This window comes from Marmota monax, unplaced genomic scaffold (assembly GCF_021218885.2).
Source record: "Marmota monax isolate L192 unplaced genomic scaffold, Marmota_monax_Labrador192_F-V1.1 WCK01_AAM20220418_F8-fsc00171, whole genome shotgun sequence".
In the NCBI taxonomy this organism is placed as follows: domain Eukaryota; kingdom Metazoa; phylum Chordata; class Mammalia; order Rodentia; family Sciuridae; genus Marmota; species Marmota monax.
This window is the reverse complement of record NW_026694658.1, coordinates 2,775,879-2,798,624: the sequence shown is the minus strand read 5'-3', so window position 1 is coordinate 2,798,624 and position 22,746 is coordinate 2,775,879. Positions and strand designations below refer to the sequence as shown.

At 35.5% G+C, this 22,746-nt stretch overlaps 1 protein-coding gene across 3 annotated transcripts in view; it reads left to right on the top strand.

Annotated features, from left to right (window-relative positions):
• Positions 1 to 215: 215 nt before the first annotated feature.
• The window catches only part of Med13 (mediator complex subunit 13), a 90,325-nt gene continuing 67,794 nt past the window's right edge, over positions 216 to 22,746 (top strand). For all 3 annotated transcript variants that reach the window (XR_006846902.2, XM_046423249.2, XM_046423248.2), the window contains exons 1-3: positions 216 to 386; positions 2,217 to 2,451; positions 12,311 to 12,479. Coding sequence is in view for 2 of the 3 variants with exons in the window: in XM_046423249.2 (XP_046279205.1) it covers positions 321 to 386; positions 2,217 to 2,451; positions 12,311 to 12,479 (470 nt within the window). In the remaining variant the exon portion in view is untranslated. The remainder of the gene's footprint in view (positions 387 to 2,216; positions 2,452 to 12,310; positions 12,480 to 22,746) is intronic.

Below are 22,746 nucleotides of genomic sequence, written 5' to 3'. Positions count from 1 at the left end.
GGCACACGTCCCCTCGGTCCTCCGGAGAGGGACGAGCGTCCGCGGGCTCCGCAGTCCGGCCCGCGGGGCGAGCGCAGCGCGGCCCTCCCGCCTCCGGCCCTCGGCCCCGGGCGGCTGGGTGCCGGCCGGGCGGCGGGGGCTGCTCGCGGCGGCGGGGGGGTAGGTGGGGAGGGCGGGCGGCCCGGCGGCCTCCTCTTCCACCGCCCCCCCAACCACCACCCCCCCGCCCTCCCCGGTGTCTGTGTTTCTCTCTCTGGTCGGAGGCGGCGGTAATGGCGGATGGTGGGTTGTGGCGCCGGCGGCGGCTGCTGTGAGGGACGATGAGTTCCTCCTTCGTGGCGAACGGGGCCAGCCTGGAAGATTGTCACTGTAACCTCTTCTGTCTGGTGAGTGCCGGGGCGGCGGGCGGGGGCCGCGGCGTGCGGGCGGTGGGGGAGGGGGCCTCGAGGTGCGCCCTTGGGCCGTGGGGGAGGGGGTCCGGGTCGGATCCAGATGCCAGAGTCCCCGGGCTAGGCCCAGCCGGAGCCCGCGCCCTGCGACGCTCGGCGGCCAGCCCCGGGAGGCGGCATTCACTCCGCCGCGATCCTGGGCTCTGCCCGAGGAGTGCTGGCTTTTTTTCTGTCTTGTTTCGGACTCCCCCCGCCCCCACGGCAGTCTTGTCTTCAACTTGGATTCCTTATCTGGCAGGACACTTAACATTTTCCTGTTTCTTGCTTAACTCTCGCTTTTCTCCTTATTGATTGGGTACACTTTTTCACACTTTACATGATTACTTTTACTTCGTTATCTTTATACCTTATCCTGATAATTTGGTTTCCCCCAATAAATAGGATCCCGGGATTTCTGCGTTAAAAACCTTTCGTTTTATGTATTTTTGTATGAGTCAAACTCACACAGAGTTAGTGCCTTCCTTGGTGACTTCATATTTTTGTGTAAAAACCAGTCGATGCTGTTTTCTTTTTTAAACTTTGGAAACAGTTTGCCATTTTGACAATTTCAAGCCATCTTGCTTTTATTAGAACATTATGTTTTTGGGAGAGTGGAGGGACTAATGGAGGAGGTGCAGTGGTTTTGCACTAAACGTTTCTATATTTGTCTGTTTTGCCTGCTTAAGAGTATTTTCAGCCGGCTGCTCCTTGTTTTTATTGGAGTGAAAAATCTGGGAAAGCTGGATGTAGGCATTACAGTTGTGTAGGTTGCTCCAGGTTTAGTAACATCCAAAGTTAAGACTTTCAAAAGTGCCAACTGTTGCAAATATCAAGTCCTGAATTGGACAATAGCTTAGGTTCATCATTGACTTAAAGTTTGAGTGACTTTTTAAAAATCTTTTCTGTGCTGTGAGAAATATTGAGAGTATATGATAGGTAAGTGAAGTGGGCGGAGCGCAAGTAGTTGGCAAGTGTAAGCTGCCAGTCATGTATCAGCAGTTTCATTTTTGGCATCTTATACTTTCTCTCTTTAAGTTAAATTATTGAATTGCCTTGGTTGAATTTCTTTCATAATGCTAAATGGAGATCTTTAATGCACTTACCTATTATAAAATGTTAGTTTTCTTGACAATGTGCATTAATCAGCATCTCTTCAGATATAATAAGACATAGAGCAGGTTTAACATTTCTATCTTCTCCAACCCGGATCTATTTTTGGTACTTTTAGGATCAGGTTCTTGGAAGATAGACTAACATAAATCTGACATTTCTTTGGGAGCAGCTATTTGACTTTTCCTGAAGAGGTGTGTGAGTGAAGAATTAAGAGGGCTTTTTTAAAAGAATTATTCAGATGTCTTTAAAGCCATGACTTCTGTAAACTTGGAGTGATGAGTTTAAGAATTAATTGTTGGTGCAAAGTTTGATGCCAAGAAACAAATGTGACCAGTTCAGATTAGAATTTAGGAGAGGAAATGTATACTCAGTGTGCAGTACTAAAGAACATGTTTTTATTTAATGTTCCTCTTATTTCTACTTGAGATGCATTGTTTTTGTTGTGCTGTTCAGTGGCATGTTGGTGTTAATTTTTAACTGTTTTTCTTTTTTTCCTTAAATTCCTGGTTGTTGAATTAAAGTTTTTTTTTTTTTTTTTGTCATAATCTGCTTTCAGCGTTATAAGCAGCATTGAAAAATTTTAATGTCCCATTGAAATTGGGGACTTTGTATTGAATACTTTTTGACTTTGAGTGAATGTACAATAATAAAAAAATCATACTTTCTTTTCTTTAGGCTGACTTGACAGGAATTAAATGGAAAAGATATGTATGGCAAGGTCCAACTTCTGCCCCTATTCTGTTTCCGGTGACAGAAGAAGACCCCATTTTGAGCAGTTTTAGTCGCTGTCTTAAGGCAGATGTACTTGGTGTTTGGCGGCGAGATCAAAGACCTGGAAGAAGAGAGTTATGGATATTTTGGTGGGGTGAAGATCCCAATTTTGCTGACCTTATTCACCATGACTTATCAGGTGAAAACAATTTACTATTTCTAGCCAATGATTTAACAACATTGTATACATTTCCCAAAATACTTTTTGTATTACAAATTAAGGTGGTGGGGGGGGGCTGGTGCGTGGTGCCACATCTGTGTACACCACTGTTAGATATCAAAGCCAGATAAAAATACAGTTTCATGTTTCAATTTACTATTATTATTTTATTTAAATCATTCATGCATGTTATGGGAGGCTTTATTTACTTTTCTCTTGCACTGGGGATTGAACTTGGGGCTTCAACTCGGGGCTTCCTGTGTCCTAGGTAAGTGATGTAGCACTGTTCTATACCCCGAGTCCTGTGGGAGGCTTTTTAATCTTTGAATTACGGTCTCCTTCCAATATACAGCTTCCTTCTTTAATTTCTCACAAGTGTTTAGAAATCTAAAGAAGGCATGTAACATTAACCTAAGAAAAATGGAATCTAGGAACATAAAGTTTTTAGCACAGTTACATAATAGTTTTGAAACCAAGTGTAACTCAACTTGGAGTCAGTTCTGCCACTGCTCTCTTTTGCATGAATATAGAGACATTGTAGGAGTATCTAGAAATGTAGCTTTCTCTGATATATTTTTCAAGGTATGTAGTTATTTTGTTGTTTTATTTGCTTGTAAAGACATATGTTAATTTTGTTATTTTTGGAAAGTGACTCTTTTAGATACTGTTACATCAAAGATAAGAAGACAAGAGCCAACTTGTTTAGCTTTTATAGGACAGAGGGTCGTAATCTAGAAGATTACACATAAATAATTTTGTGAGCAAATTAATGATTACTTCCTTCTTATTTTCTCAACTTTTAGGACCAAATGCTACTTTAGAAAGAAAAACTATAGCTCTTCATGTAATTACTGAGGCTTGTGTTTACTTTAGACTGTAAGAGTCTGTTAACTGAATCTTTGATGATAGGAATGTAAATGATTAGTTGAATGCAACAAGAAATAACTTTAGCCGGTTATTTCAATGATTTTTTTTTTTTTTTAAGAGAGAGGAGAGAGAGAATTTTAATATTTATTTTTCAGTTTTTGGCGGACACAACATCGTTGTTTGTATGTGGTGCTGAGGATCGAACCCGGGCCGCACGCATGCCAGGCGAGCGCGCTACCGCTTGAGCCACATCCCCAGCCCATTTCAATGATTTTTGACAGTTAAATTTAGGATTTTTAGGTCATTTTACTTTTTTATTTGTTCTTTTTAGATATACATGACAGTAAAGTATTTTTGACATACATGTATGGAATGTAGCTTATTCTAATTAGAATCCCATTCTTGTGGTTGTAAATGATGTGGAGTTTCACTGGTGGTATATTCATGTATAAACATAGGAAAGTTATGCCTAATTCATTTTATTGTCTTTCTTTAGATCATTTAAAAAAAAGCTTTCCTATTCGAAATTGAGCACTCTGAAGTTTTCTGTTATTGTCTGGCCTGAAGGTTTTTTTTTTTATTTTTTTTAATGAAATGTAATCCAGGTGTCTGTATCTTGAACTAGTACTTAGTAAAACTAACATTTGTTTAGGAATGTGTGTGTGTTAATTTTGTTTGTTCTGATAATTGCTTTTTACCTTCTCATGAAAACATTTTTCAGTGTTCTTATTTTTGAAGTGATTGCAGTTCTTTTATGATAAAGCTTTTCAACTTTTCTAAGATGGCCTACCAGAGTGTAGACTTAGTTCTAAGTATGTAATACTGTTCTAAATATGTAAAATAATTAGTTTGTATGTATGTATCATACATGTATGTCAGGATTTAAAATTCCTAATAGTTTTAGCAAGATGTTGCTTTCTAATTGCTATGCCAAAAGCTAAGCCTACCAGCTTCCTTTTTCTTTCATTGACTTGGGCATATGTGAGTTATTTAATCTTTAAGTGATCATTAAAGTCACTTCACTAAAATGTATTGAAAGTTTTTGGTTTTAGTGGGGCTGGGGCTTGAACCCAGGGCCTTATGCATGCTTGGCAAGTGCTCTACAACTGAGCTACATCCCCAGCAGCATTACAGTATTATCAACAATTATGGATTATCCAAAATTGCAGTTTGTCAATAGTTTATAGTAATCTGTTAACATTAAAAGTCTCTAATAATTTATGGATAGTCTATTAATGTAAGTCTCCAAACAGTTAGCTGAGAGTTTATAGCTTAGTGGTAGGGCACTTGCCCAGCATGCATGGGACCCTAAGTTTAATTCCCAGCAATACAGATACACACAAAACCCCAAACAACTATAATGCTGATTTGTAGGTTTTGGCTTTTAAGTTGGAATCTTAAGTTGGAATCTTGTTAACATCTGAACAAACCTTTAAAAAGAAAAAAATTCATGACATAAATTTTGTGGAATCAACGATACTTTTTGATATATAGTATTTAGTTTTATCATAGAAGGACTAAATTTGAAGGTGAAAAGTCTATTAAAGTTAAATGTGAGCTGTTTCCCTGTAATGTTGTTAAAACACTACAGTATGTGGACATTGTTTCGTTCTAGGTTTCATATTATCAGTCAGCTATGTTTTCTCTAATGAAACTGGGTTATCATTTTTAAAATTTCTCCTTTAGTTAACTTAGGTTTTTAGCATAACTTTTTAAAATGATAGCACCCATACTTTAAAATAGATATTGATCCTGAAAGTGTTGAAAGCAATTTTGGGAGATTAGGTTTTATTTGTCAGATTTTGCTGAATGCTGTTAATAGTTAATACCTTTAAGATGTATCAAAGTGGAAATAATTATTTTGTTTTACTATTTCAATCAAGAATAGTATGTAAATCATATTTACTGTTCAAAAGCTTGTCCTGTACTATTACAGTTTACATATTCAGTGGTATTTATATTTTAGTTTAATTTAGACTGTTGTTACTTAAATCAAACATATCCTAATAATAAGCACTTTTCAGATGGAGTATATTTGTCTTGCCCTTTTCTTTGCTCCAGGGACACTGTCTGCCTCCCTTTTGGGGCAATTAGTGTCTCTCTCTCTCTCTCTCTCTCTCTCTCTCTCTCTCTCTCTCTTTTTCATTTCTTCCCATCTGTGGCACTGTATTCCTTTCCTTTCTTTTATGCTCCCCTGAGAAGAGAGCAGCTGGACAGTGGGGGTGGCATCAGCTGCAGGAGGCATCCTGAGTTCCAAGTGGAGGTGTAGGACTGAGGAAAGGGGAACCGGAAGGACCCAGGTGGCAACTAAAAAGCTGATTAGTTTAGCTTGAGCCTGCTTGTCACAGGCAGTGTCCTTCTGTTTGGTTCAGCACCTAACACATCTTCTTACTGAAATGTTTGTGATTATGCTGATAATATCCTCCCCACCTTCTCTGTTTGTCACTTTTTGTGGGGAGGAGGAAATGTATTTCTTTTTGCAAAGAAGACTAGAAGTCTCAGTTTTTCTAACTGGAATGTTTGATTATAAAAGTACACAATTGTTTTTGCTTAACCTCTTTGACATCTTTGTGTCACCCATAGTATATTTTTTAAAAATAAATCTTAAGGGCCTGGGGTTGTAGCTCAGTGGTAGAGCGCTTGCCTAGCACATGTGGGGCCCTGGGTTTGATCTTTAGCACCACATGGAGATAAATAAGTGAAGGTATTGTGTGTCTACCTACAACTAAAAAATAAATATTTTAAATAAAAAAATCTTTAATTTTAAGGTAGTTTTATGTTTTTTTTTTAAACATTTTTAGTTGTAGATGGACATAATACTTTTGTTTATTTATTTTGTACGAAGTGCTGAGAATGAAATCCAGTGCCTCACACTTGCAAGGCAAGCACTCTACCACTGAGCCATAACTCAGCCTGGATAGTTTTATATTTACATAAAAGTTACAAAGGTTATATTTACATAAAAGTTATAAAGGGTGTATAGAGTGTTCCTGTGTAACTCTCTCAGTTTATTGTTAATACCTGTATTAGAATGATGTATTTTTCACAACTAATGAACTAGTATACACACTTTATTATTAACTAAGGTATGTATGTGCTTTATCTGGATTTCCTTTTTTTTTAACCTAATTTTCTTTTTCTGTTCTAGGATACCAGCTAAATTGCTACATTTTGACAGTTCTGAGGAATCTAGTCAGGTTCCAAAGTACATGTTAAATTTCATCTTCTCATGTCACTTAGCACTTGTTTGAGTCATCTTCCTTTCAAGTTTAGCTGATATGTAGAAATAGAATATTAACTTATTTTATTGCTAATTAGTAAAGATTAGCTAAAGCATACCAAATGTGATTTTATGCTTACTTTAAACCCTCATTCATTTTGTATCAGTTGTCTCTACTGTTCAACAAAGTAATTTGTAAAGAACAGATGATCTTTTGAATTAGGATTTGTTTTAACTGGGGTTAGTCTAACTATAATATTCCAGAAAGATATTTGTTCCAAAAAAATCTTTTGATTTGAAAGCTGAATAATTACTTTTCACTCTTTACTCTCCTGAGGAGAATCTGAATCCATTTTGATCTTTTTGATAGAAAAAGGATCAGGGACAAAACTTTTTGGGTACAGATTTTCTTTTTAAATTTAATTTTGTAGCAGCTTTTTATTTTGTTTTGTTTTGTACCAGGGATTGAATTGAATTTAGGGGTGCTTAACCACTGAGCCATATCCCTAGTCCTTCTTTTGTATTAGAGACAGGCTCTCACTAAGTTGCTGAAGCTGGCCTTGAACTTGAATCCTCCTACCTCAGCCCCTGAGTCACAGGCATGTATTGTCATGCTTGGCAGCACATTTTATTTAATGGTTGTGTGGTTGTGGGTGAGAACTATAAAACTGGTCTTGGGAAAAATCTTAGCTCTAGTCCTCCAGTCAGAAGTTTCTAGTGGGTGACATTGATTGGTTCTTTCAAGCATACTGCAAAGCAAGATTGTTCCATTTTCATCAGTCTGTCCTTGAAGGAGAAGAGTTTTCTGTGTACTTTCTGCTTTCTCTCTCTCTCTCTCTCTCTCTCTCTCTCTTTTTTTGAGATGGATTCTCACTATGCTATGCAGGCTGTCTTCAAATTTGAGGTACTCCTAACTTTAGCCTCCCGAGAGTAGTTGGGATCACAAGGCATGTGTCAGTGCATCCAACTTGTAGCCTGACTTTTTTGGAATTTATTGCTATCCTCATTGGCTTTATTATTCCCCTTAAAATAAAAATAAAACTACTCCCAAGTTAGGCTGCAATGAGGCTCTCAGAGAAAACTGTCATCTTGAGAACTCAAAAACAGACTCAATCAAGTCTAAATATTTCTTCTTTTTCCTAGTTCTTGGGGTCTGTATACTGGATTTTAGCAATCTATTCAAATATTTTTATTGTACCAGAATTCCATCATAATGTGTACAACTCAAATTTTAAGTGGGCCATTGTTCTGGATTTAATTTTGGATGCTGTTGTTGAAGGATACTAATTATAGTGGACCATAACCATGTGACAGCTTTTAACAGGGTTGACAAATACAAAACAGCAACCATCTATAGTAGTTACCTAGTGCTAGCCAAACTAAAAAGCAATTGTTTTTTTTGCCTTACGTAGCCTAAAGAGAGTTAATTCACCAATGTCTAATGTTGTAAACTTTACTTGTGACCCAGTTCTTTATTTGGCTAGTTTTTTAGGTGATAACTTCATTTGCTGTATTTCTTGTGAGGACTGTCCTTTTTGAAAAAGCAACCAAAGAAAATAGTCAACATATCAAGCTGTTTTTTTTTTTTTTTCTTTCTTTTTTGTTTTTAGTTGTAGATGGGCACAATACCTTTATTTTATTTATGTGGTGCTGAGGATTGAACCCAGTGCCTCATGCATGGGAGACAAGTGCTCTACCACTGAACTATAACCCCAGCCCTCAAGCTGTTTTTAAATTAAAAATTTCTAGGTTTTGCCATAAATAAATAGTACTGCCAATTTAAGACACTCAGTAGTATTTGTTGAATGAATTGATTATGAATGAGAAATTATTGTTAAAGACAAACACTGATTAAACATTTTAAATATTTTTCTTTATTCTTTTAGGAAATACATAGTATTTTTCTACCATGTTGAATTTGGAACCATTCTTTCTGTATTCACTAATGCATGTTGTATTTTAATAGTTCAGCAGAATTATAGGAAGATTGCTTTTTTAAAAGCAGTTGATACCATGGAGATATTTAAAGATGTCAGTTTTGAGAATAATGATGAGTATTGGGTATATAGCTTTTTTGGTTTTGATCTTCATTTTTTTTTGTTGTTGAAGGAATTATTTTGATGGCCTGTGACACACTTTGACACCACTATAATTTGTAGCCTCAGAAAAAACATGGTAATCAAATTTAGCATTTTAATTTTTGTGTTCTGCAAATAAATGCTTTGTAAAAAATTTTAAGTAATACTGATGATTTAAAAGTTATAGTGTTAATAGCAATGGAAAAATATTATTAAAAACAAAACTGAAACTGTATTCTGTGGGGATAGAGACACAAGGGGAGAAAAACATTTAAAGGCATTAAGCAGACTTTTTTCATTAGAGTATGGTTGATTAAGTTCAAAAGAACTAGGTAAAGATTTGCCATGTGTTCCATTTTCCTTCTCCCCGTTATAATATTGGTGTTGAGATTTAAGAACCTCTTTTAATTAGTGTTAGAGCTGCATATTTCTAATGTCTTAGAGGGTTGGTTGTACCATTTCATCTTTTATATATGTGAGTACATGTAGAAAATACCATTATTATTGTTATTGCAAAATCAGAATATTAGAAACTTGGCTCAGTAGGCCTCTTGTTTCTAAGTGACACTCTCCCTAAAAACAAAACCAGTAACTTCAAACTTTTCATGGAGCGTTGTTAGGACTTATTATGTCTTCAACAAAAAACTGAAAGTCTATTACTTAAGTGTAATGTTTACATAGTCACTTGTAGGTAAAGATATATATACTTCAGAGATTTGTTGGCTTTCGAAAACCCCATCAGATGGGCTTTACTCTTTTGTTTTCTGTATAACATTTGTTTAGTGTTAATGAGAATTGTGTGCATTTGGGGGTCATGAGATGTCTGCTTGACAGCATTAAGTTCACATGAGTTTCTTCAGATAAATTTTAGAGTAAGGAAAGAGAACTACTTTCAAATTAATACTGATTAATTCCTAAACCATATTTAGTATTCTTAAATTATTTAGCTGTGAGTTTGACTGCAGTGGATTTCTTTACACCATAAAATTTTCAGAATTTTATATGAAATTTATAAATTATAATTTATTCCAAAGATTTTTAATTATTTCAAAGGAATTCACAATCTGTTGGATGGTGTTTCATGAATTGCAACTTTATACTTAAACTATTTTTCAGAATGAGGCAAATTCATTTTTAAGTTTTTTTTTGTTTTTTTGTATCGGTGATTGAACTCAAGGACACTCAACCATGAAGCCACATCCCCAGCCCTGTTTTTTATTATATTTAGAGACAGAGTATCACTGAGTTGCTTAGGGTCTCACTAAATTGCTGGAGCTGGCTTTGAAACTCCTGATCCTCCTGCCTTAGCCTCCTGAGCCCCTGGGATTACAGGTGTGTGCCACCACACCCAGCTCATTTAAAATTTTTTTTTTCTTTCAAAACATCTTTATTTTATTTTATTTTAATTAATTTATTTACTTTTAGAGAGAATTTTTTAATTTTCGGTGGACACACATCTTTATTTTATTTTTATGTGGTGCTGAGGATCGAACCCAGTGCCTTGTGCATGCCAGGCGAGCATGTTACCACTTGAGCCACATCCCCAGTCCCTCATTTTTAAGTGAATAATTTATTTGAGGTTTATTGCAACTGTATAACTTTTATATGTAGAATAGCAACTTTGTGTATTGGGTCTTTGATTTAAAACATACCTGAAGTTAGGAAAACTTGTTAACAGGCTATTTGTATAGGACAGATGTTAAAACCATTGTGCTTCTTAGAAGGTAGGGATTTTTGAGGTAAGTGGTAATAAAGGATACTGAATAAGTCATAAAGAGGTTAAGAATTGGGAGAGAGATTCCTACACAATACTACTGGAATTAGAAACTTATTTCTAGAAATTGTAAGTCATAATTTGAGGTAAAAGTTTTAACATAGCTATTTAATTTTTAAATGATAGGTCTTCATTAAGCTGAAAGCAGAGCAAGTAAGATTTTTTTTCCTCAGCAACTTACAAATTTATTTGTGATTTAGACCTTTAACTAATTAAAGTGAAGTCACTATGTGCCAATTTCCTTTTCTCTTAGCCTAATACTTTCTTTAATAAAATGAAACCTTGTAAGCATTTTAACGTTAAATGGAAGTTAATGAGTGTCTCTTCCGTAGAATGTGAAGTTTTGTTATTTGATGTTAATGATTAATGTTATAATGTTTAGAAATGTTTTTCCAACTCTCAAGTATTGTCATTTTCTAAAACTTCTTTTTGAAAAACCAGTTAGTTGCTTTGAAAGAGTTTTAGCACTTAGGAAACACTTGAAAGAACAATACAAATCATCATTAACCTTTGTAGTGGCACAGAGTTTCTAGTGCAGTTACAGTCCACTGTCATTATACTTTTTAGTTAATGTTTATTATACTCATTTGTTGTATAAGCTCTGAATACCATGTGCTACTCTTTTTTGGGGGAGGATGGGGGTGTTTACCCAGGATTGAACTTGGGGGCACAAAACCATTGAGCCACATCCCCACCCCTATTTTGTGTTTAATTTAGACAGTCTCACTGAGTTGCTTAGCACCTCCCTTTTGCTGAGGTTGGCTTTGAACTCACAATCCTCCTGCCTCAGCCTCCCAAGGTACTGGGATTACAGATGTGTGCCCCTGTGCCCAGCCCATGTTCTACTCTTAATGCATCTCTTTTATTCAAAAGCTCATAGTATAAATGTTATTTTTCTATAGGTTTAGTAAATGTATTTTGGCAACAAATGTTTTCTCTATTTTTACTTAGTGAATGAAGATGATTCAAATTCAGAAAATATTTATAAAGTTATAAAGGCTATGGGAAGATTTTTATATTTGAATTAAATAATTAAGAAATATAAAAATTTAAAATGTTAAAGTGGTATTATTTGTAGTGGAATTCATTGGATGCTTTGTTATAGGCAGGAAATGGATAGAGGGAAAAAATTGGTTACTGAATTCATTCCAACTTATCTCAAAATGACTTATTTATTTGGTAGATTAACTTGGAGTGATTAATAGATTGGCTGTCAAAAATTAAGGCTAATAGTTAGTGAGGATAGCTATAACTTAATGCTGGGAATGCCTAAATCTTTTAAGTTTCTTCCCCTAATAAAAGATTCTGTACTGAATCATAATCATGGAAATCATTTGGTTAAAATGAGACCTAAGGTAGCTGATAATGCGTTGCTTGTTAGGCTCTGTGCCACTGGCTTTCTTTTTATTCATCACTTAATTTTATAGTTGAGTCGTGAATTAGAATGCCAATGGACATGAAATGTTTTGAATTTAATTATTAATTGGCTAGTGCTGTTTTTTTGGGGAGGGAGTGGGGGCAGGTCGAATGATTGAAAGAATTAGGAGAAGGTAACTAGTAAGTGAGCCAGTTTAGAAATTGGCATCATAGAGTATGTCTAATATTTTCCAAATTATACAAGCAGGTGGACTTTTCATTGATAGAGAAATCAATCAGTACATTTATAATATCATTCCCATATTTTACATTGTGCAAATAAACTTCAGGCAACTTGATAGAATGCATAGCAATTAGGCCTTTTATTTCTTGGGGAGTAACTTTGAAACCTGATACTTTGATGTCTAGAAATATATCGAATGATTGTAGTTTAATTTTCTTAGGTAGAGTAGGGTTTGTGAATATAGAATTTAAATTGTATCTTTTATTTAATGCTTTTTGCTTCCTTCATTTCTTTTTTAGAAGAAGAAGATGGAGTGTGGGAGAATGGACTTTCCTATGAATGCCGTACTCTGCTTTTCAAAGCAGTTCACAATCTGTTGGAACGGTGTTTAATGAACCGGAACTTTGTACGTATTGGCAAGTGGTTTGTAAAGCCTTATGAAAAAGATGAAAAACCTATAAATAAAAGGTAAGCTGTCTTAATTAACTTTTTTTTAATATTTCTTTTTCATTTTATAACTACAGAGAATGAATGCACATGTTCAGGAAGTTAACTTTGGCAAAGCACTCTAAGTATTCTGTTTTATTCTTTTTTCTTTTCCCTTTTCTTTGTCCTACTGGGGATTGAATTCAGGGCATCAAGTGTATCAGGATAGATCTTTGCCACTGAGCTTCATTTCCCTATGTTCCTGAGGCTGGTCTTGAATTTGTGATCCTTCTTTCTCAATATCCTTACTAGCTAGGATGATAGGACTGTGCCACTATGCCCAGCAGTTTTTGGGGAAATGTTTCATTAAATTGCCTAGGCCGACCTCAAACTCCTGAGTTCAAGTGATCTTATATCAGTCTTCTGAGTAGCTGGGACTGCAGGTATATGCCACCATGCCTGGCTCAAGCATTTGTTGACCACTTTACTTGCCCCTTAACATATACATTATAAAAAACTGTCTGTTTAAAAAAATTTTATTTATTTTTGCCATATTTTAATTGGCGCATTATAATTATACATACTAGTAGGATTTGTTGTTACATATTCATACATGCACATAATATGACAATATGATTTGACTAGGTGTGTTGGTGCATGTCTGTAATCTTAGTGATTTGGGAGGCTGAAATGGGAGGGTCACAAGTTTGAGTTCAGCATCAACAACTTAGTCCCTGTCTCAAAAGAAAAAATAAAAAGACTGGGGATGTGGCACAATAGTACCCAGGGGCACCTTACCTCAGTACCAAAAAAAGAAAAAACAAAATAGTATAATTTGCGGCTGGGGTTGTGGCTCAGTGGTAGAGCGCTTTCCTCGAAGGTTCGAGACCCTGGGTTTGAACCTCAGCACCACATAAAAATAAATAAATAAATAAAATGAAGGCATTGTGTCCAACTACAACTAAAAAATAAATATTTAAAAAAATAATATAATTTCGTCTTTATTATTCCCCCATGCCCTTCCCTCCTTCTTGCCCCCTCCTTCTCTTTTTCTTCTTCTTCCCTCCCCGCCACCATTCCTTTTCTCTACTCTGCTGGTCTCCCTTCCATTTTCATGAGGTTCCCCTCAGTTTCCTTTTCCTTTTTCCTCTCTAGCTTCCACATATGAGAGAAAGCACACAATACTTAACTTTCTGAGTTTGGCATGGAAGGCTTTAAGATAGATAACTAAAATGTAAATAAAATATTAAAAAAAAAAAAAGAAAAGAGTTTTCAGAAGACACAACATCTTTGTTTGTATGTGGTGCTGAGGATCGAACCCGGGCTGCACCCATGCCAGGCAAGTGCGCTACCGCTTAAGCCACAGCCCCAGCCCCTAGATAACTCTTTTCTTCTTCAATTAAAAGTTTCAGGTCACTACATTTCTCTGTGATTTGAATAATACAAAATAGTCTATCAGAAAATTCAGTCCTAAGCAGTTGTTGAATTAGTGAGGCTTTGAGATGAACCAATGGCAAGTAGAGATACTTAAGGGAATTTGTTTTTCTGAATGATGTGGGAAGATATGAAGTCAACATTTGGTTATGATTATATATGCCTATCATCTTTTCATGTACACCTGGTGTTTTTTTTCAAGCTTTTCTTTTTAGTTGATTGGATGAGTAGATAATTTTGGGAATATAAAAGTTCTTTGATTTCCCCTCCTTCTGAAAATTGACAAATTTATTGTTAACAAAATAACAGGAATGCATTCTGCAAATGGCAGGAAAATTTAAGTACCTGGGTTACATGGCAAGTAGTAAGGAATCTGGAGGTAGATAATTCTGGTGTATCAGTTTAGTAATGTCGTCAAGGATTTAAGGTTCCTTATATTCTTCTGCTGGGACATCTTCAATATTTAGCTTCATCCTTATACTCCCAGTGAATATTGAACCTTCACACCTGATATGCAGAAGATGAGGGCAGAGAGAAGATTAGTTATTGGAAACCTGATGTATCACTGGCCATTCTATCAGAAAGAAGTACCTTTTATTTGGAAAAATAAAATAACCACTATGAACAATGTAGGAGTTTTCTTAGTAAGATTAAAAGGCGGGGCTGGGATTGTGGCTCAGTGTAGAGCACTTGACTTGCAAGTGTGAGGCACTGGGTTCAATTCTCAGCACCACATATAAGTATATGAATAAAATAAAGGTCCGTCAACTAAAAAAAAAAAAAAAAGAAGAAAAGGGGAATAGACAAAAGAAGGAGGGAATGTGGATTTTGGGTAGGCAATTAGCAGTGTCCACATAGATAGTACTACTTCTTCTACAGTTTTATTTGCTTGTGTCTGAGGTCTGAAAATGTTAAATGGAAAATTCCAGAAATAAACAATTCATAAGTTTTAAAAATTGTGCCTCATTCTGAGTAATATGGTAAAATTTTGTGCAGTCCCACTCTGTCCAGCCCAGAACCTGATTCTTTCCTTTGTCCAGAATATTTATGCTATATAGCTACCCTCTTGTTAGTCCTTTAGTAGCCCTCTTAGTTATCAGATCACTTGTCATCTGCTTGTATTCAAGTAACCCTTATTTTACTTACAATGACTCCAAAGTATGAGAATATAAGAGAGTGGAACTATTCAGATATGCCACAGAGAAGCCATAAAGTGCTTTCTTTAGGTGAAAAGGTGAAAGTATAATAAGAAATTAGAGAGTCCGTCCTCATTCACACAATTTATTACAGTGTATTCATTATATTTGTTCTATTTTACAGATGCTTCTTGGCTTATGATGGGATTTTTGTCCTAATAAACCCATAAGTTGAAAATATGCCAAAAATGGATTAAACCTACTGAATATTGTAACTTAGCCTAGCCTATTTTATTGTAACAATATTCATTTATTTATTTATCAAGACAAGGTCTTGTTATGTTGTCCAGTTTGGCTTCAAATTCTCAATTCTTCTGCCTCAGCCTCCATGTAACTGGGATTAAAGGTGTATGCCACCTTACCTGGCCTTAGCCTACCTGAAAAGTGCTCAAAAAATTATAGCAGAGTTGAATAACTATGTCAGACAGATGGCCTACAAAGCCTAAAATACTTAGTTTGAAATATATATTTGGATCTTTTTATTTTATTTTTTGCAATTTTGGGAATCAAACCCAGGGCATCACAAGTAGTAGGCAGGTGCTCTACCACTGATCTACCTCCCCAGCTCAGCTGTATCTGGATCCTTATAGGAAAAAACGTCTTGTTTAGCCTACTGGCACACACTTGTAATCCTAGCTACTTGGGAGGCTGAGAGGCAGGAGGATGGCATGTTTGAGGCCAGCCTGGGAAACTTAGCAAGACCTTATTTCAAAATAAAAAAAAAAAAAGAAGGGCCAGTGATGTAGCTAAGTGATAAAGGACTCCTGGGTTCAATTCTTAGTACTGTAAACAAACAAACAAATAAAATAGTAAAATATTTAAAAAGCTGCAAATGTAGCAATCCTGGGTTCAGTCCTAGTCCTCTTCCTTCAAACCTGCATAAAGATATTTTAGATTTGTGCTGCCAAGTATGGTAGTCCCTAGCCACTTGTGGCTCTTTAAATTCAGTTAATTGAAATTAGGGCTGGGAATGTAACTCAGTAGTGTAGTACTTACCTAGCAGGCTCAAGGCCTTGGGTTCAATCCTCAGTACTGCAAAAAAAAGATGTCTTAGACCTGTGCTGTCTAAGATGTCCACTAGCCACTTGTGTCAATTTAAATTCAATTTATTGAAATTAGGGCTAGGGATATAGCTCAGTGGTATGGTGCTTGCTTAACATGCACAAGACCCTTTTTCCCCCAGTGCCTGAGGGGGAAAAACGAAAAACAAAAAAACTTCAGTTTTGCCAACTGCCTTTCAAGTGCTTGTTATATGACTAGTGGCTTTTGTATTGAGTATTGTATGACATTTCTGTCATTGGAGGAAGTTCTTTTAGATGGTCTCTTATCCATAGAGCACTTAAATTTATAATTAACATATTTGGTGCTTCATTAAAGAAGTTGGTCACGGTTTTACTTATTTATTTTTTGTGACAGCAAGCAGATTTTATTAAATAGGAAGCAAGAGTACATTCAAGACTGAGAACAGGTCGTTCTGAGCAGGAGCAACCAAGTGTTTTTGTTTTTTGTTTTAAAGACAGTAGATGAAAGAATATGCTTTAAGTTTCACCCATAAAGGTGTATTTATCTTCTGCCTCACTAGGCTTTTACATTATCTCCTGATCTCCAAAATTAATTAAAAATAAAACCCTGGCACAGTGGCACACTCCTTTAATCCCAAATTGGGAGGCTGAGGCAAGAGGATTATAAATTCAAAGCCAGCTCAGCAGCTTACTGAGATCCTCACCAACTTAGCAAGACCCTGTCTCAAGATAAAAAAATATAAAGGGCTTAGGCTGTCAGTGATAGAGCACCCCTGGCTTCAGTCCCCAGTACTGCCAGGGGGGGAAAAAAGTGCCATGAGATGTAAATTTGTGCTACAAAAATAGTAGCTATTAGTAGCTTTACTGTGTCCTTTGATTGGTTTTCTCTGAAAACCTGAACTTATAGAGAAGCTGAGAGCTACTGCGATTATATTTTTTAAGGACTTATTTCCTTTGTTGTCTTTCAGAGTAGCACTGTTCAATAAAAATACAAAGTAAGCCACATATGTAATTTTAAAATTTCTGCTAGATGGTTAAAAGTAAAACAAAAATAAACAATCAAAATTCAGGTGAAATTAATTTTAACAATTTTTTAATATAGTATATCTAAAATAATATTTCAGCATGTAATTAAATCTACAGAAGATACTAATGAAATAGTTGGGTTTTTTTGTAATGAGTCTTTGTATTCCTAGCATGTGTTTTATCTTGAGTGGATCTCAGTTTGGACTGGCCACATTTTAAGTCATCAGTAGTTAAATGGATATATTGGCTATTAACAACATGATTCTAGGGCTTCAAGCTTAACTGAACTTGGTAATGTTTATTGGCCAAAGATATCTAATACCTGATGATCTGTAAACCTTCCTGGAATTGTCTACTAAATTGTGATAGTGTAAGAGTTTTTAAAGGCAGGAGAATGCCATACCTATGTCAGGGTACCCACCATTTACTGAGTTAGGTGTAATTCCTTTAGGCTTGACACATCTTTTGTCTGCCCCTCCCCTGTGTTGTTTGTCTGTATTAGTTTGTCCTTAATGGCTGTCAACAGATTATCATGTATCACATTTCTGAAGTACAACCATAATACTTGTGCATTTCTCTGTTAAATCATTTGGATTAGCACGATCAGATTTTAACGTGTTAATGCTTTTCAAGAATGTTTATGAGAAAAATTAAGTGCTAAGAAAAAAATTCTCATTTTTTTTTCCCTCCCCTTGAGCTTTTCTTACTGTAGTTTTTAGCTATGTTGATACATACAAATCTTTTTCAGCTGTTCCTTTGAGAAGTGAATAATAGAATTTTTTTTCTGCAGGGAAGAAGAGAGTAAGGAACTTACCTAACCAGAACTGGCCAGATATTATTCACAATTAGGGTTTATTTGTTTTAATGAAATTCTTACAGTCTGTCATTACTCCATTTTTATGAGTAATAAGCCTGAAGCATAGAGAAGTTAAGTAATTTTTCCAAAGTCGTACAGCTGTTAAGTATTGTAGCCGGATTATAGGGCATGAAAAATATGCAATCGATTGTATACTCTGTAGCCTATTATATCTCAAATACTTACATCTTTAAAATCGTAAGAAATAGTAAAAATAATTTAAAACAGCTACAAAAAAAGAGCAGTTGTAGAGGATAAAGTTTTTGACCAGATTTTTTTGTTTCCTTCAGCCACTGAGCCACATTGCCAGCTCTATTTTATATTTTATTTAGAGACAGGGTCTCACTGAGTTGCTTAGCGCCTTGCTGTTGCTGAGGTTGACTTTGAACCCGCCATCCTCCTGCCTCAGCCTCCTAAGCCACTGGGATTACAGGTGTGCGCCACTGCGCCCAGCTCCAAGGGTTCTTTACAGTATAATTTTAAGTAATGTGTTCACTAAATGAGTGGAAATATGTATAAGATTGACAGACGAGGTGTTATCTTCAGGATTTTAATATAAATCTTTAATTATATATCTATATTAACTCCATGAACAAAATATTTATATATAAATATTTAAGAATGTCTGATATACCTATAAATGAATAAAATATTATTCTGAAGGCTGCAGACATATAGACTAATACAGTGATTTCTAAACTTGTCTGGATATGAAAACCACCTGGAGAGTTTCAGAAAAGTACTGCTACTGGTGGTGTCTTAACTTGGGTCTGTGACCTAGGATTTGGATTCTCCCCTCCCCACCGTATTGGGGATTGACCTAGACCTCTGATACTATACTAGTCAAGTGTTTTACCTCTGACATACATCCCCAGCCTTTTAATTAAAAATTTGAGAGAGTCTTGCTGAGTTGCCCAGAGAGACCTTCCTTCCTTATCCTCCTGGGTAACTGGGATTACAAGTGTGTGTCACTATGATAGGCTTATATTTTGGAATTTTAAAAGATTCTAATGTTTAAGATAACATTTGGAAATGAACTCATGTAATATTCTGGAAATTAAGATGACTAGGGTTTTTTTTTGTGATAAAATATATGTAATAGCTAGGTGTGGTGGCTCATACCTATAATGCTGGTGCCTCTAGAGTCACCAGGAGGTGACTGGTGGCAGAAGGATCACAAGTTTGAGGCCAGCCTCAGCAATTTAGTGAGACTCTGTCTCAAAAAATTGAAAAACGACTTGGAATGTAGCTTAGTGGTAAAGCACCTTTGGTTCAGTCCCCAGTCCCCCAAAAAAGAAGTAATGTAAAATTTTCAATTTTCATAATTTTTTAGTGTGTAGCTTCCTAGCATTAAGTAGATTAATGTTATTGTGCAACCATTCCACTACTGTCTATTTCCAGAACTTTTTCATCTTCCCAAACTGAAAATACGCCTATAAAATAATAAATTCTCTGTGAATCTGAATATTCCAGATACCTAATATAAATGGAACCATGTAGTATTTGCTCTTTTATGTCATTTCAGTTTGCATAATATTTTCAAGATTCTTCCATGTTGTAACATTTGACTGTATTTTTTTAAAGGCTAAATAATAATCCATTCTATGTTATTTACCACATTTTGCTAATCTATCCATTTGTCATTGGACATTTGAGTTGGTTTCAGCATTTGGCTATTGTGAATAATGCTGCTATAAACATTGGTGTACAGGTATCTCTTCAAGTTGTAGTTTTCATTTCTTTGGGTACACTCTCAAAAGTGGAAAATTCTAGATACAGTAATCCTAAGTTTAATTATTTGAGAAATTGCCATACTATTTTCCATGGTGGCTTCACTATTTTACATTCCCATCAGTGTTGTAAAGAATTTCAATTTCTATACATTCTCACCACTTGTTATTTTTCTGTTTTTTAAAAAAGTAATAGCCATCTTTATAGGAGTGAAGTTGTATCTTAATGTATTTTTGATTTTTATTTTCTTAATGTGTTGCTAAGAATGATTTTTTTACTGGCCATTTGAACATCATTTTTGGAGAAATGTCTAAGTCTTTTCCCTATTTTTTAGTTGGATAACTAGGGTTTTAAGTCAACATTTTCTTATTTAATGAAAAATTTTTTTTTATTTTTAAAATACTTGACGTTTTGAAAACAGGACCAAATTAGTATATTGTACATAGCAGTATATTGAGAGATTTAGAAAGAAGGAAAGGTAGATGCTAGATAGAATGAATGAGTTATGTAAGGATAAGAACATAGAATAATATATATTGATCTGGTATAAGTCAATATCAGTATATAATTATGTGTTCAGATCTCATTTATAAAATTCTGTCTCATTTGTGCATTTTTGTTTCATATATTATAGTGTTAGCTCCTGGAAAAGAGTAGTATTTTCTACAATCTTTTACCTTATCAGTACCTTAGTTTGTTATTGTAGTTACATGTATTTTTTGTTGTTTTTTTCAAATTGATGCATTATAATTATACATAATAGTGGAAATTAGGGGGCTGGGATTGTGGCTCAGTTCTAGGGCGCTCACTTAGCATTCACAAGGCACAGGGTTTGATCCTCAGCACTACATAAATGTAAAATAAAGATATGTGTCCACCTAAAACTAAAAAATATTTTTTAAAAACAGTGGAAATCAGTATTTTTACATGCACATAACATAATCTGACCATTCTCATTCCCTGTACTTTCCCTTTCCCATTGATGCACTTGCTTGTTTTACTTAACTAATTCCTCTAATTTTATTATTTTAATTAGTGTATGATATGTAAAAACTGTATTCATAGTGGTATATTTATCATGTATTTGAGTTTTCTTTTTTTTTGTATTGGGGACCCAAGGATCCTCTACCTTTGTACTACATCCCCAGTTCTTTTTAGTTTTTATTTTAAGACATGATTTCACTAAATTGCTGAGGCTGGCCTTGAACTTATCATCTTCCTGCCTGAGCCTCTCATGCTTCTGGGATTACAGGTGTGCATCACCATGTCCCACTACTTGTTTAAGTACTAAGGGCCATGGTTCATAGAATGATGTTATAAATGATATTATTTCTCCCTGAAAGAAAAGCCATTCTGAATTTATTATGTCAGTATCAACCTAAAATTCTTTGATAACATTCTGACTAGAATATTGCCTTAATATAAGAATGTTAGAAATTATTATCCCATTTATAGAATATTTTTTTCTCCAATATCATGTATAAACATGGGTTACTTTGAACCATTTAATTACAAGAAGATAAGGCTATATTGGATCATTTGCTAGTATCATAGGTGGTGATATTTTTCTTTGATCAGACTGTAGGAATTGAGAGCTGTTATAGATAGAATGGGAGTGGAGAGCAGTGGTAACATTTTGTGTTTAAGAATACAAAATGGGGGGCTGGGGTTGTGGCTCAGCTGTAGAGCGCTCGCCTCGAACGTGGGAGACCCTGGGTTTGATCCTCAGCACCATATACAAAAAAATAAACAAGTGAAATAAAGGTGTTGTGTTCAACTACAACTAAAAAAAAAAGGAATACAAAATGGCCTGTTGCTCTGGCGAACACCTGTAACCCAGCATCTCAGAAGGCTGAGGTGCAGTCTCTTTAGAAAGACCCCTGGGAGTCAAATTTATATCAGACAGCCAAATTTTTTTTCTAGTTTAAAAAGTGAATCAAGTGCTCATTGGGCATCTAGAAAGACTGTTGGGAAAGTTAAAAGATGATCTTCATAATTTTGTATCCTAAATAACATTTACGATTAGTTGAATGTATTTCTTTAAAACATTTTTCATATTGCAGTGCTCTACTTAGGAAACTAATTTTTAGCATATTTACTTTTTTTTTTTTTTTTTTGGTACTGGGGATTGAACTCAGGAGCAATCACCTGCTGAGCCACATCCGCAGCCCTGTTTAGTATTTTATTTTGGGACAGGGTCTCACTGAGTTTCTTAGCACCTCCCTATTGCTGAGGCTGGCTTTGAACTCACCATTCTTCTGCCTCAGCCTCCCAAGCTGCTGGTATTGTAGGTGTGCGCCACATGCCTGGCACATATTTAGTTTTATTGTCATAAGAAATATCCATTTTGATTCCTATCCATTTTCTTATTTAAAATTTCTTCTACGTCCCAGCAACTGGGTAGTCTGACGGAGTGGGATTGAAAGTTTGAGGCCAGCCTCGGAAATTTGGCAAGACCCTAAACAACTTAGGGAGACCATGTTTGAAAATAAAAAATTAAAAGGGCTAGGGATGTACTCAGTGATAAAGTGACTTTTCAAACCCCAGAACCAAAAATAAATAAATAAAAATTTCTTCTGTGAAATGAAAGCACTTTTTTTGGGGGGAAAGTGCACAGTGGGATTGAACTCAGAAACCTCCCACACGCTAAGCAAACACCCAACTACTGAGCTGCATTGAATTTGTAATCCTCCAGAGTAGTTTTACTATAGGTGTATGCTACTGTGCCTGAAAACAGTATTTTTAAGAACTACACTGATTAAAGGAGCAGTAGATGTGAAGATACAAAATTAAGTCTTCTAGCCCCTTTTGTCTTTTAATGCTAAGGAACTATTGAGGTTATTGCTTATATTTGCAAATATTCTTACGAGTATTTACAGCCCACATTTTGAAATTTGATCTCCAGTTACTAAGTAAGCACACAGTTTTCATAATTGTTTCTATAGTATGTTTACTTGATCCCTAATAGTAATCAAATTATAATTTCTCTGTATAATAGTTTATTCTTGCTTGAGTCTTTTCCTTAATAAATGTCTTCTTTGGCA